The sequence below is a fragment of the Toxotes jaculatrix genome, chromosome 7, assembly GCF_017976425.1.
Source record: "Toxotes jaculatrix isolate fToxJac2 chromosome 7, fToxJac2.pri, whole genome shotgun sequence".
Lineage (NCBI taxonomy): Eukaryota > Metazoa > Chordata > Actinopteri > Toxotidae > Toxotes > Toxotes jaculatrix.
In genome coordinates this window covers 17,794,222-17,811,057 of record NC_054400.1, presented here as the reverse complement: position 1 = coordinate 17,811,057, position 16,836 = coordinate 17,794,222, and the positions used below count along the sequence as shown (strand labels likewise).

The 16,836-nt window shown below is 43.2% G+C and overlaps 1 protein-coding gene across 3 annotated transcripts in view; it reads left to right on the top strand.

The window, feature by feature from the left end:
• rtkn (rhotekin) overlaps window positions 1-16,836 on the top strand; it is a 54,868-nt gene that overhangs the window by 33,970 nt on the left and 4,062 nt on the right. For 2 of the 3 annotated variants that reach the window (XM_041042996.1, XM_041043000.1), the window contains exons 2-9: window positions 11,009-11,270; window positions 11,996-12,049; window positions 13,732-13,849; window positions 13,979-14,203; window positions 14,397-14,491; window positions 15,098-15,204; window positions 15,400-15,531; window positions 16,601-16,766. In XM_041042996.1, coding sequence (XP_040898930.1) covers window positions 11,009-11,270; window positions 11,996-12,049; window positions 13,732-13,849; window positions 13,979-14,203; window positions 14,397-14,491; window positions 15,098-15,204; window positions 15,400-15,531; window positions 16,601-16,766 — 1,159 coding nt within the window. The remainder of the gene's footprint in view (window positions 1-11,008; window positions 11,271-11,995; window positions 12,050-13,731; window positions 13,850-13,978; window positions 14,204-14,396; window positions 14,492-15,097; window positions 15,205-15,399; window positions 15,532-16,600; window positions 16,767-16,836) is intronic. The other variant, XM_041042997.1, reaches the window with a different exon arrangement.

Genomic DNA, 16,836 nt, shown 5'->3' with positions numbered 1-16,836 from the left:
AGGGTTAATGTGGCCCATTAGTAACCAGAGCAGGCTGTAAGTGCTGTGAAGTGGCAGAAGGGTGGAACCAAAGTGACAGACCCAGGGACTGTGAGTGGATCTCACCTTACATGTGTTCCCCATGACATTAATATGGCTATCATTAATCAAGGCAGTGAAATAAATAATACTTTTACTGTCCTGTGATAGCAATATTCCTCAGGTCTTGATTCATGGCAGCCATTAATTAATGGCATACCGCAGGGTTGTAAAGCACTGAGTTGCATCACATTGTAGATTCAGTCTCTGTAAATCTTTATTTTTTCAGGAGGCCTTAAATGTTCTTGCTGATGAAGTGAGGGTACAAATACTCTAGAATTCACTCGCTCACATTCATACACACCCACACACTCCCTCCAGCCGTGCCTCATCTGTCCCTTTCTTGGTCACTGTACCCCGAGGGCAGAGGGCTGAGGGTCAGTTTAGTGATATGCGGCTTTGCTTTAATTCCGCTCTGAAGTCCTGCAGCTTCATGAATATTATAATGAACTGCTTTCACTACAGGGCTCTCTCTGGTCGATAGTGATAGAGGACACACATACGCACATACACACAGCCTCACCATAGGGTGTCTGCTGCCTTATTACTGTGTCTTTGTCTCTGTCTCTGTCTTGTACACCTCCATGACAGACAAAAGCTTCACCCCACCCCACCCCTACAACAAACCTCACGTGGGGGCAGCACATGTGGTTATATATACACATGTGGCCATATAGTCTAAATAAGGCAACAGTAGCAACAGTGATGAATAATAGAGTGTGGTAAAAGCAGCTTCAACTACAGAGCTCTTGGCTAGAAATGGGGCTCAGAGAGAGCACACAGAATGAAAGAGAGACAGACAGAGAAAAATGGATTGCGTGGATTGCAATAGCCCATTTGTGATTACGACAATAGAAGCTGTAAACAAAATTGTGTGGTTTCTTTTATCTCTATAGACTCAAGTCTTAATAAGCATAATTGAATCGTGGAGTCATCCAGGAAAGTGGAAAGAAAGTAAGTACAAAGATTAGTGGACACACACAGTATAAATATAGAGGATGGACCATCTGTGTGCCTAGACGCTATAAATATCTTGCTAGTGATGCTGCCCATCAAAAAACTCAGCCATCACTTCAAATTAGATGCTTTTATTCAGTTTAGATTAAATTCAGACAAATGCATCCTTACGGGAAGTAAGATGAGTTTCCCAATGAAACTAAAATGTTCATATGGTTCTAAAAAAATTTAGATCTTCTGAATCTTAAATCTCTTCTTCCTTCTCATCTCAAGTTTAGTGGCAGCTGGCAAACAGCAATACCATGTGGTTAGCAGGGAAGCTGAATTTCTATGATTGCTGATGGACGTTTTATCACATGACAATCATATGTTAGGGTTTTATAAGAGCTGTGTTTTGCCCAACCATGAAAGAGAAGTGTTCTGAAATCAAACCTGTTTAAAGAGTGCTTTTGAATTTGAACAGGAGGCTAAAACTAAGAAGAATAATGTGTTTTCAGATTTATCCACATTAATAAGGTCTTAGCCCCACATGCTTTGGACTTAACTGCTCCTCACCATGTGTGTCTGTAGTACAGCAAAGAGAGCAGAGATAACAGACAACAGGGACGAGAGTTTGGCAGGCTTAAATGCTAGTTAGTCTGGCTGAGCTAATTAGCCCCGATTTCCTCATCCTGATTCAGACAAGGAGGAAAGCTTGGGATTACTGAGACAAGCACTGCATGTTTGTGTGTCACTGAAATTGTGTCTGGCTGCTGAAACTGTTAATCAGTGCTGGGGTGCGGGTGCACTTATTTGCAAAAGTCAACTAATGAGAGCTTTAAGTGTGTTACAGTGTGTTGCACAGCAAGTGTTCGGATTTCTTTGGGCAAGTGATGACATAGCCGTCCACCCCTCACCCCACCGAGGATGAAAAGGAGCTTAATAGTACGGGGACACAGCAGGGATTCCACTCTCCTTTGGGAAGCTGTGGCACTCTGACCTCTTGCCCTCCAAACCCTCTGTGTGTCCCTTTAGCAGCTCCTCATCTGCCATTTGTCTGTCCCATTGTCCCACTCCAGCAACACTTCATCCCGTTACATCCTTCTCATACAGCTTAAGACATGAACATGTTTCTGTCTCATTGCCTGATTGATGAGGGGTTTCATTGTACAAAAAAAAGCACATCTAGTTGCTAATGTGATTGCTGACATGAAAAGTAAAAAGGATCTCTGAAGTAACATATTGAAAAAAGAGTCTTTTTTTCAAAATGGAGTCTTTTGTTATGTTTATGCAGGGATTGTAGACACTAATGCCAACATTAGGCCCCAAATTAATTTGGCTGTAAGCAAACACTAGAATACTCATTGCACTTATGGGTTTGTTTACTACTCATTTGTGTTTACTGTTTGGGGGCAGCTGCAAGTTGAACAACTGGAAGCATGCAGCCCAAAGGCCTCCTGTAAAATATACAACTAGACATGTGATACTTTTGACCGGTCACAGTCAAAAATCTAAACAGGCCTGCAAACTTTTTTTGCAGGCCAGCATGGACACATGTCAGAGATCAAATCCAAGGCCTGTCGTCGTGTCCTCCTCTCTGACGTTCACCTGAGGTGTGAGGTGACATATTGTACTGAGAGCTGTCAGTCACTGTGACACTTGCATGCACACCGAGGTGCTTGGGAGAGTCAAATTAGGTTTTTTTTGTTTTTTTTTTGTTTTTTTTTTTGAGAAAGTGTTGTGCTACATACTCCGACCATCCCCTCACACCCATATCAGTGTAAGCGATAAGTGACACAGCCAACTGTCGTTCACAGACTAACACCTCTCAGACTAATTTGATGTGTTAGAGAAAGAACAAGCTGTAACGACATGTGAAAAATTCCAGCACAGAGTGGATTACAATGTCACGTCAGTGCCTTTTTACTTCATGCATATCTTTTAATGTGATTAAATCCCCTTTACCCTATCTCCCCACTTAGGGACACACTAACAGAGTGGTCTCATTGAGAGAGATCACAGCAGTCTTTGATCAAGGGCTTAGCAAGACCTGCTTCAGATTCGTTCCTTTCCTAAACCTTGCTCTCCTTTCTCTGTATGGGCTTCTGGCTTACGGGAAAAGCTGCTAATCAGTTAATAATACAGTATCAACTTGTGTAATAGTCAGCGGCTGTGATCCAGCCTGCAGTGCACAACTCTTACTGTGCCAGTAAAGTGTGCTGATGAGGTTACAGTATTGCTTGTGTGTGTGTTTTTTTGTAATTCATTAATTGCCTCTTGCAGCCCCCTGACAATCCACTCTGCCAGTTACTGTCATTAGGGTTTCTCCATTACTGCCTGATTGGAAAAGGAAGTGGCTCGATGACAACTCTGGTCCCTTCTGTCTCCTTTCTCATCAAAATCTGCAGATCGTATTTGCTTAACTTTAGAGCTGTGAAACAGACAGAACTATGCCAGAACTGCGCAAGAATACAGTTATTACCATCACATGTCTCGCAGATAAGTTTTTGTGAGCAGCTGTACTGCCTCTTTACTGATCCTCGGAAGATTATAATATATTTTGTTGTACTTCTTTTAGATTCAGCTCTGCAAGTCAACAAGGATTTACAATCCAGTTTATTATATCTGAACATAACATTATTTTGTGAACGCAGCCCAGTATGTTCCCCCTGGTCCTCTTAGAGGTGAGAAGAGGAGCAGGAGGGGGGATACTGCTGTTATTAGTGTTTTTGTGCTGTTGTTACTCATAATAAACTACCATCCAGGTTGAATGTATACCTTTTTTTTTTCCCAGCCCACAGTTATTTATGAGTCTGGTCTGGAACCTGTACGCAGTGTTTCACAAATCTATACTCTGCAGGCCTGTTAGTTATATGCTGAGAGACCACACACAGTTTTACAGTAGACATACTAAGACACACACACAAGTGCAAGCACACTTCCTGTTTTTATATCCTATATATTGCCTTCAAATGATTCTGCAGTTTGGTTTGCCAGCCTGCTGCTTCTCTCGCCTCCTGCTGTGCTACTATATGATAATGCAGAGCTAGTGTATTACGCTGAGTGTGCACAGCTGCATAAGAGCCATCAAGCTTTAGTGTGCTATAAATTGTTGAAGTGATCACTGCTTGGCAGACTCTAAGCTCCCTGTGCTCTCTCGTAGCTCTAAACAAATTTGTTTTATAGCTTGAAATTCACTCCACTGTTGCTCTCCTTAGGGCTCACAGCATAAAAAAAAAACAGCATGAAAAATCCACAATCAAGCACAAAGTGCACACACAGAACAAACATGCTCTGATTGACTTCCATGCACTTGTTTGCGTACATATTCACCTCCTGCATGTACATATAAAGTGATTTAGGACACAGACACACATATTTTTTCTCTTTTTAGCCCTTTCTGCTCTGACTCCACCCCATGTGTGCTGGGACCCAGCTGCAGTGAAACACACTGCCTTTGTGTGAGAACAGCTGGCTACAAAGTCATTTGGACACACGCTCGCACACATAAGCACACACGGACGAGCACTCACACAGATACACACACAGTTTTCTGTGCAAGCAGAGCTGAAACAGTCTCTTTTGTCAGGGAATAATTGAATGCATAAGCTGTCGGGGGGGGTCACAGCCTTCCAGCTATAAGGGCGACTTGGTCCACTGTTGAAACTCAATCGCGATCACCTCAGTGATGACATCAGCACGTTGGCACCAAGACCAGGGTAGACAGGCACATTTTACCATATGAGAGGGGCCTGGGAGTGTGTGTCTTAAGTGTGTCCTGGCTATGAACAGACTTGGACTGCTTTGTAGCCAGCTTTGCTGTCGTAAAAAAGGCAAATGCAAACACCCACACCCGTTACTGCCCCCCCCCCCTCCATGACCAGGACCAAACCAGTTCCCTTTGCTGTTGTTGTGCTCTGGCTGCCCAGCAGCAGCTGGTAGTCTGAAACACTGTAGGGTTGTTGTTTGGTGAATTGGATCTTTGTGTTTGAGTGGTTCGCGGTTGGTTGGGATTGTTGTCTGTTTTCTCACAACGTGACTCCAGACTGTGCGTTCTGATTTGTGTACATATTGCAATTTACGTGTGTATTAATGTGGCTTCCCCTCATTCCCTCCTTGCAATTCACTCACCACTCACTTTCATCTATTCACCCATATTTTTTTCATTTCTTCCTTCTCCATCATTCTTCCCTCTCTCCCTATATTCTGCTTGTCTTCATTTTCACTTTTCATATTCTCTCAACAACCTTCTCTCAGCTAATATGGCATCGATTTTTTCCCCTTCATTTATCTCTTACTCTTTCTTGCACTCTCAACTGCTCTCTCCATCCTTAACTGCAGTCATGCACTGGGTGTGGGAGAGGAAGAGGGGAAGAGGGTGAGCAAGAGGGAAAGTAGCGGAAGAGGGTGGAGAGGAAGGCGAGGCACATAGTTGTGGCTGGCTAATTGAAAGCCAGCAGTCTGGTCAGTAAAGTCCCAGCACATGGGAGTGGTCAGGAATTTGCAAGTCTTGGTTATGTGTGTGTGTGTGTGTGTGCTATGTGAAATAGAGATAGAACACAATTATGTCAGTCTTTATGTATTTGGCGATGAAGAATGACAGATTGTGCTTGTTCTTGTGAGTGTGTGTTTGTCTGCTTTTGTGTATGTGAACGAGTGAGCAAGACTTTTTCCTCTTTGTCTGAGTGTGTTTCAGTTCTGCTGTTGTTATTCTCCACTTTTGTCTCCTGGCTTCTGTTTCTTTTTCTATCAGCCACTTTCACTCTGATTGTCTAACGGGCTTTTGTGTTCTGCCAGTCAGCTGCGGTGTCTTGTCTGTTCGAAAAGAAAACAAGTTCAGAGTCAGCAAAGAAGAAAAGGTGATGTGGTTGTACGGAGGTTTGAGAAACCAGCCTTTAACTGGAGGATGTAGGTTACCATTGTGAGCAATCCCCTTCATGACCTCTGACCCCTTTACAGAGTAAAACAAGCAAAAGGACAATCCCTCTATTGGTATCAGTATTGCTATTACATGTCTGGTGTGTATGTGTACATTTTAGATTTGCAGCAGATTATTGTGCACATAATAGTGCTACAGGTCTCTGAACTGGTATAAAATAAAAGGACTAAAAGACTACACTACAGCCATGATATCTCTGTGAGGCATGCTAACATGCTGATATTTAGCAGGTATAATGTTGACTTGAGGCTGATGAGTGACTGAATGAATTGGTTTTGCAGGCATTTTTGTCATAAATCAGAATATATATATATATATATATTTTTTTTTGCAATTCATCCTGTGGGGAACGTGAATGTCTGTACCAAATTTCACGGCAATGCATCCGACAGTTGTTGAGATACTTCACTCAAAACCACAAATATCAACCTCATGGTAACGTTAGATGAAAGGTCGGGGAGGTCACCAGAATCAGGGAGGGATTCATCCTCAGTTGAATGTGAATATTTATTACTAAATTTCATAGAAATCCATTTTGAGGTATTTCAGTTAGGACGACAGTGGTGGACACCACTGAAAATATGCTTTCTATTTTTCTGCTCTGAAATTAGTTGCAGCCTTTCACAATTATTAATATGACTAATTTGTTCATTAATTTAAACACAGTTCAGTGGTAACTACACCCCCACTTCTCTGTGTCTTTCATTCCCAGGTGGTTTGAATTAATATTGTTCCGCTGTACGAAGCAAACTGTGTTGTTTCTTGGTGTTTTTAATACTCACTGCTAAACCTGCTAAACCCTACCCTATGGACTAACCCCATGCTGTAACTGCAGCCGTCTGGTCTGGTAAGGGATAGAGGTCGGAGGTCAAGGGTCAGTGATCTGAACAGGAAAGCCTACTCATGCAGAACAACACATCGTAAACAAACCATTACACACCATCTGCAGCGGCGTCAAATCCCTAACCGGGGTTTGTGTTTTGTGCGTATGTTTGTGTTGGTGTGTGTCTTAGTGTCTCTGTGATCACACCAACAGACACACAAGTGAGGATCAAAACACACTGCCAGACGGGAACAGAAAGGTGACAGAGGAAGTGACCATCTGGTATCTACTGAGGCATCAAATTACCTGCTGAAATGTTACATTGGCTTTATGCATATACTCTGTGCGTCATGCAGTGATGCTGTTGAAACATTCATCTGTAACCCAGTAGAATTATTGGATGAATTCTTATTTTTCATGACAACACATCTGAATTACATTTTTTCTACACACACAGTGGGTGCAGTTTGGCATCCAGTGACTTATCTAAGATCTAAACTCAGTCATAAGTAATTTGTTTTCTATCTTTAGCCGTTGGTGCAACCTTCAAGTTTTGGTTAGAAACACTTGTCTCCGTATGTCCTACGTTTCTTTTCCTGCTCAGGAAAAGACACTCTCTCAGCAGATTTGTTTATATAGAATCCACCACTTCTTTTTCCATTGTCAAATCTGTCTATTCATTTCCTGATTGCCACCTCTCTTTTGTCACTGCTTTTTCTGCGCCCCCCCCCACCATCACATCTCAATCTTCCTCCCTCTTGCTTATCTTCCTCGCCGTCCCTCCCTCCTCATCCCCCCCATCCTGTGCCCTGGTTGTCATTCTGTTCCTTCTCTTTCTTCTCCTCCACTCCAAGTTCTCTCCCTTCTTTTCTGTTTTTTTTCTCTCAACTGCCTCTCTCACTTCACCCAGACCTTTCGCCCTGTCAACCCATATCTCCTCCTTTTGTCTCTTTCTCCCTCCTCTCTTCTCTTTTCCTCAAGTTCCCCCCCTTGTTTTCTTTGACAGCACCGCCTCCCCTCTGTGCCGCTGCTTGATACCCAGCATGCACTGCATCCCTGTCGCCTATCCACCCTGTCTTCTCCCTCTATCTGGCTGCTGTCCACACTTCCACCATCACAGGCAGTCAGCCTCTCTGGCAATGCCCACTGGTCTAACACCTGCCACTCTGAAGACACTATGTGAGGGAATGACGTGTGTGTGTGTGTGTGTGTGTGTGTGTGTGTGTGTGTGTGTGTGTGTGTGTGTGTGTGTGTGTGTGAGCGTGGGTGAAAGATAATCAAAAGAAAATGCATTCATCATCCACTCTAGACTTTTGCCCTGCTTGTTCTTGCGTGTGTGTAAACCTGTGTTCTCTTACTTAACCGTCTGAGAGTGTTCATGTCAGGTGGTGGTGCTCTGCTAGCCTGACATACAGCCAAACGTGTGGATTAGAGTTAGATCTAGGCTGCTTGTCTTCTATTCTGAGATCCCCAGAAGGAGAAGCTTGTTAATTTAGCTGCTATAAATACGGGACCTCCTCCCAGCAGGTCACTCTAAGACCCACTCAGTTGGCCAGCCTGTCTCAAGCTCAGGGGTGCTTGGAGCGTAGTTTGTGGTGCCACTATTGACAAGGACATTTGGACACAGCCTGAGCTGGGCTTTCTCTCTTTATCCTCAGTTCATGTTTCTATTTTTCTATTCTTCTTCATGCTGTTTTCTTCAAATGGAAGATATTTATGACTTGATGAATTGCTTCAACAAAGAATCATTATCAAAATTGTCACTGATCGAGTAATCAGTGTATCACTGACATCTTGCTTGTCTTACGTGGAAGAAGAACCTCTGTATTAAAGATGTAGATTCTCCAAATCCTTGTGCTCATTACTGGTGATTTAGAAAATATGCATTTGCTAAGTACCCACTGCATCAAAATTAAATCAAATTGCTGGTGTATTTTCATTTTGTCTTTGTCTCCTGTTCTCTGTTAAAATTACTTATTCTCTCGCCCAACAACAGACACTTACGATGAAAGAAGAGCACATCAACTCTTATAAACAAACACTTGACCTGCAAAATTGAATTCTCCACTTGCAGACAATCTGTGTTTATTCTGTTGCTGTAATTTGGTCTCCTTTCTTTTGCTGTCAAGCGTCCTATAATTGCTTTTCAGTCAGTGAAAGTGTTTCATTTAATGACAGGATTATTATTTGTCTAGTTACGCTGTAACAGCCACAGTGTGGATTTTTACACAACTTTAGACTGATCATTATCATTGTATCCCTATAAATACACTCAATTATACTGCGTCTAATAATTCCTCACTCCAGCAATGTGTCTGAGGAGAAATCTCTTGGTAATCACCTCTGTCCATTTTTTAATGTAACACGTTATTATAGCAAGTCATGCTGTAATGCACGTCAGACTTTCACTGACAGTGTTTTAATGTTTTGGTGGTTTGGTTTAGAGACAGAGTAGTTGTTGAATCTTATGTGTGATTTGCAGATGTTAGTGTAGCTTTCACCACCATGCAGAAGCAGTGTGTTCGTATTCCTGAGCGGCAAGTGAGTTTTTTTTTCCACTACAGCGGTTAATCAAGAATTACATGAAACCTCATTTTGTAGTGCACTGTGTCCAAGCAAGAATCTGTGTCCAAATGTGGACTTTTATGTCCAAACCGCATGCATTCCTTTCCCACTGGGCCTCTTTTGAAGAAAGTGAGAGACTCATGCTAAGAGAGAGAGGCAGGTAGAAAGGAGAAGGAGGGCGTGGAGGAGAAGAAAGAAAAAAGCCGACTGAGGACAGTGAAGTGGAACGGATGGAGGGCGAGAGAAGGCGGAAGAAAATGAGCAGTGAAAGTATAAAAGCTTAAATCAAAAGAATAAAAAATTCATAAGAATCAAGCAGGCAGGGAGAAGATAAATGAGAAAATATCTGAGTAGAGGAGGGGAAGGTGCATTTATCAGGCAGAGAGAGGGATGGGAAAAGAAGGGCAAAGGGAGCATTAGAGATTATTTGTGGGGAGAGTGTGAGCTTGCTAATGTATCACTGAAGAGGAAGAGAACACACACACATTCGCATACTCAGCACTCAGGCAGATGTTTCTTCATTCATTATAAACACAAAGTAAACTTGATAATATCCTAACTTGTTAATCATATCTTGTAGACGACCTTACTGATCAATTGATGTTCATAGATTTGTACATGATTCAAAGGTGTATTGAAAAAACACTCAAGGTCAACCCAGCTTTGCTTTTCCTTGGTCTTTGTTTGATTCCTGGATCCCTTTGTGCTCGCTCAGCTCTCTCACCGCATATGTTAGTTCTTTCCCTTCACTGTCTACCGTTTTAAGTTCATGCACACCAAAATTTTTTTTATTGCTGACAGAGTGAAGAGGGGCTTAGAGATTTGTTTAAACTCTGGACAGCATCACCGGAGACAGAGCCAGACGGTTTAGGATTGAGGAACCGTTGCTGTCTGCACGTGTTTGGGTTTGCAAGTGTGTGTACATATGTCCACGATGTGTGTGTGTGTGTGTGTGTGTGTGTGTGTATATACTCAATACTGCAAAAGTGTACAGAAACACAATGGCTTTCTTGCTCCAGATGAGCCAGGTCAAATTTAGTTTTTTAATATTTTCTTTTTTTTCCTTTGAGAAAGCTGCTCGAGGAAAGGGACAGTGGCTCGAAATCATTTAGTGTGTATGTGGACATTTGTGTGTCTGGGGCTTCTCACTTGGGCTGTAGATGTTCAACGTTTGACAGCTTCATTTTTTATTCTCTCACTGGAGATGTGCTTCTCCCTCTGTGTGTGTGTGAGTGTGTAGTGAATAAGTGTGCACTAAATGATTCAGCATCCATGCGCCTGCTCAGCAGGAGGTGGACTCGTTGGTGAGAGGGCAAAAGGCCATGTGTTTGAATACTGCCCTTGCCAACTCTCTCACATACATACACAAATGAGACTCCAGAAGGCTCTCAGAGACACACCTCAGTAATGTATCCACAATAGGCTGTAATCTACTGCAGGCTTACTCTCGCTTGTTGTCTTCTTTAATCATCTGTCCTTCAATTCACCCAAAAATTATTTAATCTACCTCACTCTCAATTTACCTCTTGCATTTCTCTATTCATTTCTTCCTCCATTTGCCAAAGAAAGATTCTTTTGAATGTGACATTATCTGTCATTTGAGCTTCTGTTCCCTCACACTTTCTCTTTTCCCCCCTCTCTCCCTCCACCATCCCCCGCCCTTGCAGGACAGCGACATCCAGAAGAAGATCGACCATGAGATCCGGATGCGTGACGGGGCCTGCAAGCTTCTGGCCGCCTGCTCCCAGAGAGACCAGGCACTGGAGGCAGCCAAGAGCCTGCAGACCTGCAGCACTCGTATCATGGCGTACATGTCGGAGCTGCAGAGGATGAAGGAAGCTCAGGTCATGCAGAAGGTCACACGGAGATCATCGGATGCAGGGCCGATGGACGACAGACTCCCATGCAAAGGAAAAGTTGCCATCTCAGGCAAGTCAACTGCTAAGAAAAATACATTTATGAAAAGCATATGACTGGCAGAAGGGTAGGAGGAGCATTGCCTTTGAAATGTGGCACTCTGGTTAGCAAAAGACTGGCCAGCATCTGGAGAGGCAAAAGCAGAGAATCTGTGCCATCCGCTTAGTATATTAATTTAATGCAGAGCAGCTCTCGTTATGCACAGGCTGAAACCCAGCTTCCTCTCTCTCTAATAGAAAATGTATCATTCCCTGTTTATTGACCGTGGTGGTGAATGTGGTGACTTGCAGATGCTGCACATTGGAATATGAGAAAGGGCTGTCAGATGAATGATTATGAAGCTACTCTGTGTGTATCACACACACACACTGCAGAGAGATTATTCACACCAGGGAGCAAGACAATAGGGGTGAAATGTTTTCAGCAGTTTTTTAAGTTGTTCTTGTTTTATATGTGTTTACAAAATGGTGAAAAATTTAAGAAATAAATATTAATGAGTTGTAGGACTGGGTGTGTGTGTGTGTGTGTGTGTGTAGAGGTTAATTGGGTCACTGCTGCATGTCTGGTACCCAGCTGGGTGGACACTCAAGCACACACAGTCAGTTATTAACTGTGGATACATTAGCCAGTGAGTGAAAACAACACTGGCAGGGTGACAAACAGACACACACACACATTTAGACAGTAAGGACGGTTAACATTTTTGTGGTCTAATCCCTCGTCTGTTGTCATTGCAGATCTTCGTATCCCTCTCATGTGGAAAGACACGGAGTACTTCAAGAACAAAGGAGGTGAGGAACCACCTCTGTATGCATGCAACTAAATTCTCTGATGGCTTATTAATGTTTTATGCCAGTAGATTTTATTAGTGATTCGCTTCTGAGGGAGGTGGTATGTGGCTTCACACAGTAATGAAATGGCCAACTCAGATTTTGTGTGAGAGCTTTGTGAAATCATTGGCGTGAGTGTTGGATTCCTCGTGACTACGGAACAAAAAAAATCACCTTTTCATCATTGGCTTCAGGGTAAAACACTGATGTGGACTTTTTTTTGGTTTCATATCTTTAAAAATACGCTGGCCTCAAGAGACTCCCACTGAACTGCGCAAACAGACCATACAGTATGACATTTTTCCACTCAGATCCAGTTGCTGATCATTACAATCTGTTGCAGAGAAACTCCTGGCAGCACAGCCTGACCCACTGTTCAGTCTTGTTGGCAGCGTCTCTTGGCTCTGAGAGGCAGCAGTATACAGGTGCTGAACTGGGTCATTATTAGTAGGCCAGAGAATAATGGCAGGCAGAACAAATGAAATCTGAAATTGTGTATTTAAGGAACTCCCTTGGTCTTTTATCCTGTGGAATATTACTGTGAGCCAGGTCGTATTTAAATGTTTTTATGGCATTTCAAAATTAAATGGTGCACTGAAAATTTTGCGACAGTCATATTTACATTGACTATTTTCTATCCCACCTCCTCTTGACAAAGTCAATGTGGGTTAACCTCCATGCAGTCATTATAGCGGTCTCAGTGCTCATTCTTTCCCCTGGCAACTTGAATTAATCTGCATGGCCTGTGCATAGAAATGAACTCAAGAGACAGGTAGTAGACTCTTAACAAAGCTTAATGAGGCTGTTAGTCAAGGTCATTAAGCACACCGAGACATAAACTAAGCCCAGGAGGAAAGGAGGTGTAAAGCATGTTCCTCTCTCACATGTCCGGTCATATTTTAAGCAGTGCTGAGCTCATACTTAGAATAACAAGTTTGAATATGAAAGTGTCAATGTGCCACAGACAGGGAAGCACATAACACATACACAGACCATCTCTCTCAGCCTTTTCAGGTGTAACCTTGAATTTGTATGAGAAGGAGCAAAATGATCACCTGAATTTAGTTGTGCAACAGAAAGAGAGAGACATACAATAGAAGAAAGATAGGAGACCATTCAGGGCCATATTTTTTATACTATTACAATGATACCCCAAGTACAAGAATTTACCAAATTACCCATAATAGTGAAGGGTATTGTAGCTTCTTTACAATGCATGTGTATTGCCTGAGATTTATTTGTAGTGCATATAGAAGGAAAGAGTTGTTGTTACCCGGCTGTCATTGGCAACAGCAACACTAAAGACTATTGTGCTTCAGTTTCAACCAAAAAAACGGCAGACAATGCTGCGTGGGAATTCTTATCAGAACTGGCCGTTGAGACTGCTGAACTGAAAATGACAACAGTAGAAGTGCTTGTGAGACAGGTCACATGCCCTCTGTCACATAGCCTCCTGTCTCAATGTTGTGTTAAAACACTGTGTTACCTAAATCGTGAAGGTTGCAGGCGACGCTGCTTTGTAGCTGAAAATGAGTTTTCAAGTGATGCAAATGAAGGAGGTGAGAGGTGTCTCATAAGTGTGGTGTTTCACAGATTTCATATTTTTCTCTCCCTGTTCTGCCTTTCCACCGTGTCCTCTGTAGAGCTTCATCGGTGTGCAGTGTTCTGCCTGCTGCAGCTGGGGGGAGAGATCTTCGACACAGACATGGTCATAGTGGACCGGACACTCACGGATATTTGCTTTGACAACACCATTGTATTGTAAGTCGTCTGCCTGCCCTATTACCAAACCAAGTAACTTAAATTGTAATACTTAGAAAAGAAAAATCACATACAACCTGTCAGTGACACTGATATAGCCACGTTGATCATGTGCGTATCCTTTCGCAGTTCTGAAGCCAGCCCAGGTTTTGAACTGCGTGTTGAGCTGTACAGCTGCTGCTCAGAGGACGACTACTCAGCAGGGAGCACACCAAGGAAACTAGCCAGTAAACTCAGCTCCTCCCTGGGCCGATCCGCTGGGAAGAAGCTCCGGGCAGCCATGGAGCCTGGACCGTGTAGTCCCGTCAGCAATGGAGGGGCAGCTCCTCTCCTGCTGCCAGTTCCTTCTGTACCGTAAGTTTGGATTGAGATAATAATTAATTTACATTTTATACCAGATAGATTGAATGGAGGTAGAATAGCGAGAGAAATAATGTGCATTTTTCTGAGAACACAGGTGGGTATATTTATGGAGACTGTTTTTCACTGCAAGCATGCATATTCAAACACCAAATAATTTTCTCCCCCCTCTCTTGTGTGTTGACAGAGGCCCTAAGTACCACCTCTTAGCTCATACCACCCTGTCACTGTCACACGTCCAGGACAGCTTTCGCACACATGACCTCACCATCTCAGGCAACGGTGAGTGGCAGCCTCCATCAATCTGTCTCCTCGCCATCTTTCTCCTTTCTCTGCCAAATCAGTCATCCGTGTTTTTTTTTTTTGTCCGTCTCTCACTCGTCACTGTCTCACTTCTAATCATTTCCTTTAAACCAGCGTACTGCGCGTTTCCTCCCTTCCTCTTTTTCCTCCTTGTGCTAACGCTCTGTCTCCGTGTTCTCTGACAGACAGCCATTGTCAAGGTCACAGTAATAAAGGCTGTGCTAGTGAGGTGACTGTTGTGTAAAGCTGTAATGATCTGGGCTAACAAGGGCCCAGACCCTCAGACAGACAGGCCCCTAGTGTTTTATTCATTGGCCCTTCAGCCTGCTGTAAAGTTTCATTGCCGCACTTCATGACACTCCCTGCAGCTGCCAGTCTTTTACACCCCTGTGGGTTGTTTTGTGTGTTAAAGGGGGGCGATGTGACGTGGGGATGAAGTGTGCGTCTGTATGTGTGTGGATGCATATTATACATACATGTATATCATGAGTATACATGTTTGTGTGTGGATTTTGAATGTGACGAGTGATATTTTTATTTATTAATGGTGTTTATTTTTGCCTGTCCACCTCCGCCTCCCTGTAGAAGAGTGTTCGTACTGGCTGCCGCTCTATGGCAGTATGTGCTGCCGCCTCGCAGCTCAGCCTCACTGTATGACCCAACAGATGATGAGTGGATGTTTGAAAGTTAAGGTGAGTTGGCAGATGGGTGCACAGCACCTGATGAGGGACTTCCTTCTCAGGTTTTTAATAGTTTTTAGTTTTTATTCTGAATAATTTTTGTCCATTTATCCTTCTCCACTGCTTCTTATTTTTCTTCTGATTTCTCTGTTTTTCTCTCCCTGTCTTTTACTGCACACTTAATTGATCTTTTTCTCCACCTCGCAGCAGTGTGGAGGTGACCCCCAGAGTTGGACAAAAGTGTATGCTGTTCTCAAAGGAACAAGCCTTTTCTGCTACCACCGGAAAGAAGATGTGGAGGCTAACGTTGAACCAGCTTTCACTATTGCTATCAACAAGGTCAGGAAAGGAGTCACTTGAAAACAGAGCAACTATCTGGGTTGTAGTAAAAAGTCTCCAGAGGTTGGTCCAGCCTCACAGAAAACATACAGTTGCGTATTTTTTGGTAACACCTAAGGCATCAGCAACAGAGATGGTAAGGCCTGTGGATTGCTGCCAGTTTGAGTCTTAAGCCAACTAGTAGAATCTGAGCCAAAAAAAAGAAATAAGAAATTAGATTTTCTCTTTGTAACTACTATCTAGGTGCCCCTGAGCAAGGCACTTAGCCGTCAGTCGATCCCAGTAGAGCTGCTTAAAGGCCAAGGGTAGAAAACTGTTGTTCAGTTGCACAGAGTTCTGGGGTAAATGTGTAAATGTTCAGCAAAACTAGGAATTATCTGAATAACGATTCCAAAAGTAAACCTGTTCAGTATCTTCTCCAGTCTCTGCACACACAGTAAGAGAACCATCCAATCAGGAATCATATTTCTCCCATCCCTCTGTTTTTCCAGTCACCAGAGGGAAGAACAGTCAGTCAGCCAGTCAGGTTCTCAGTCATCTTACTTCATGTCTCTGTGTCCGAGGGTTGATGCCTGTGGGGCTTCTCATTCTTTCCATTGTGACTCATTCAGTCTTTTGTAGCCTCTGACCCTGAGCACACAGCTGACCCAAAGCCAAGTCAGTCAGATCAGATCAGGTCTGTATGATCCTCTGTTAGTCGGCTGTCTGGCTCTCCTAAAGGAGCAGGAGGGGGAGGGAGTTCAGTGTGACGAATGGATGAATGGAACCACACTGCCATCTAGTGGCCATAAATAGACATAAACACATTTGGAGTAGAATGAGGAGGTGGGAATTCAAATGTCTGCACCTTTTGTTGGATAATTGCTGAAGGGAAATGATTTGGAAGAGGACTAATTAGGGGCTTTATTAGTGAGGGCTTATTTTCAGTGGGGACTTACAATTACATTTGCCATAATGATCACTTGTTGCAGCACATAATTTTGTTCATTCAGAAGTGCTGCCATTCATTCCTGATTGTAGTCATTTTGTGATAGATGATTTGTGTTTTTTTCCCCCTCCCGTGTTTCAGGAAACCAGAATACGTGCGTCAGAGAAAGACCCTCACAGTAAAGTTCAGAATATCTGTATCAGTAACCAGTACGGAGGTGAGGAGGTCACACACACTCTGACCACAGACAGCCGCGAGGACACACACAGGTGGATGGAGGCCTTTTGGCAACATTTCTATGATATGAGTAAGTACTTGCTATTGTATAACACAGACAGTGTGTATGATATACACCCACTACACACAGCCACTGACGG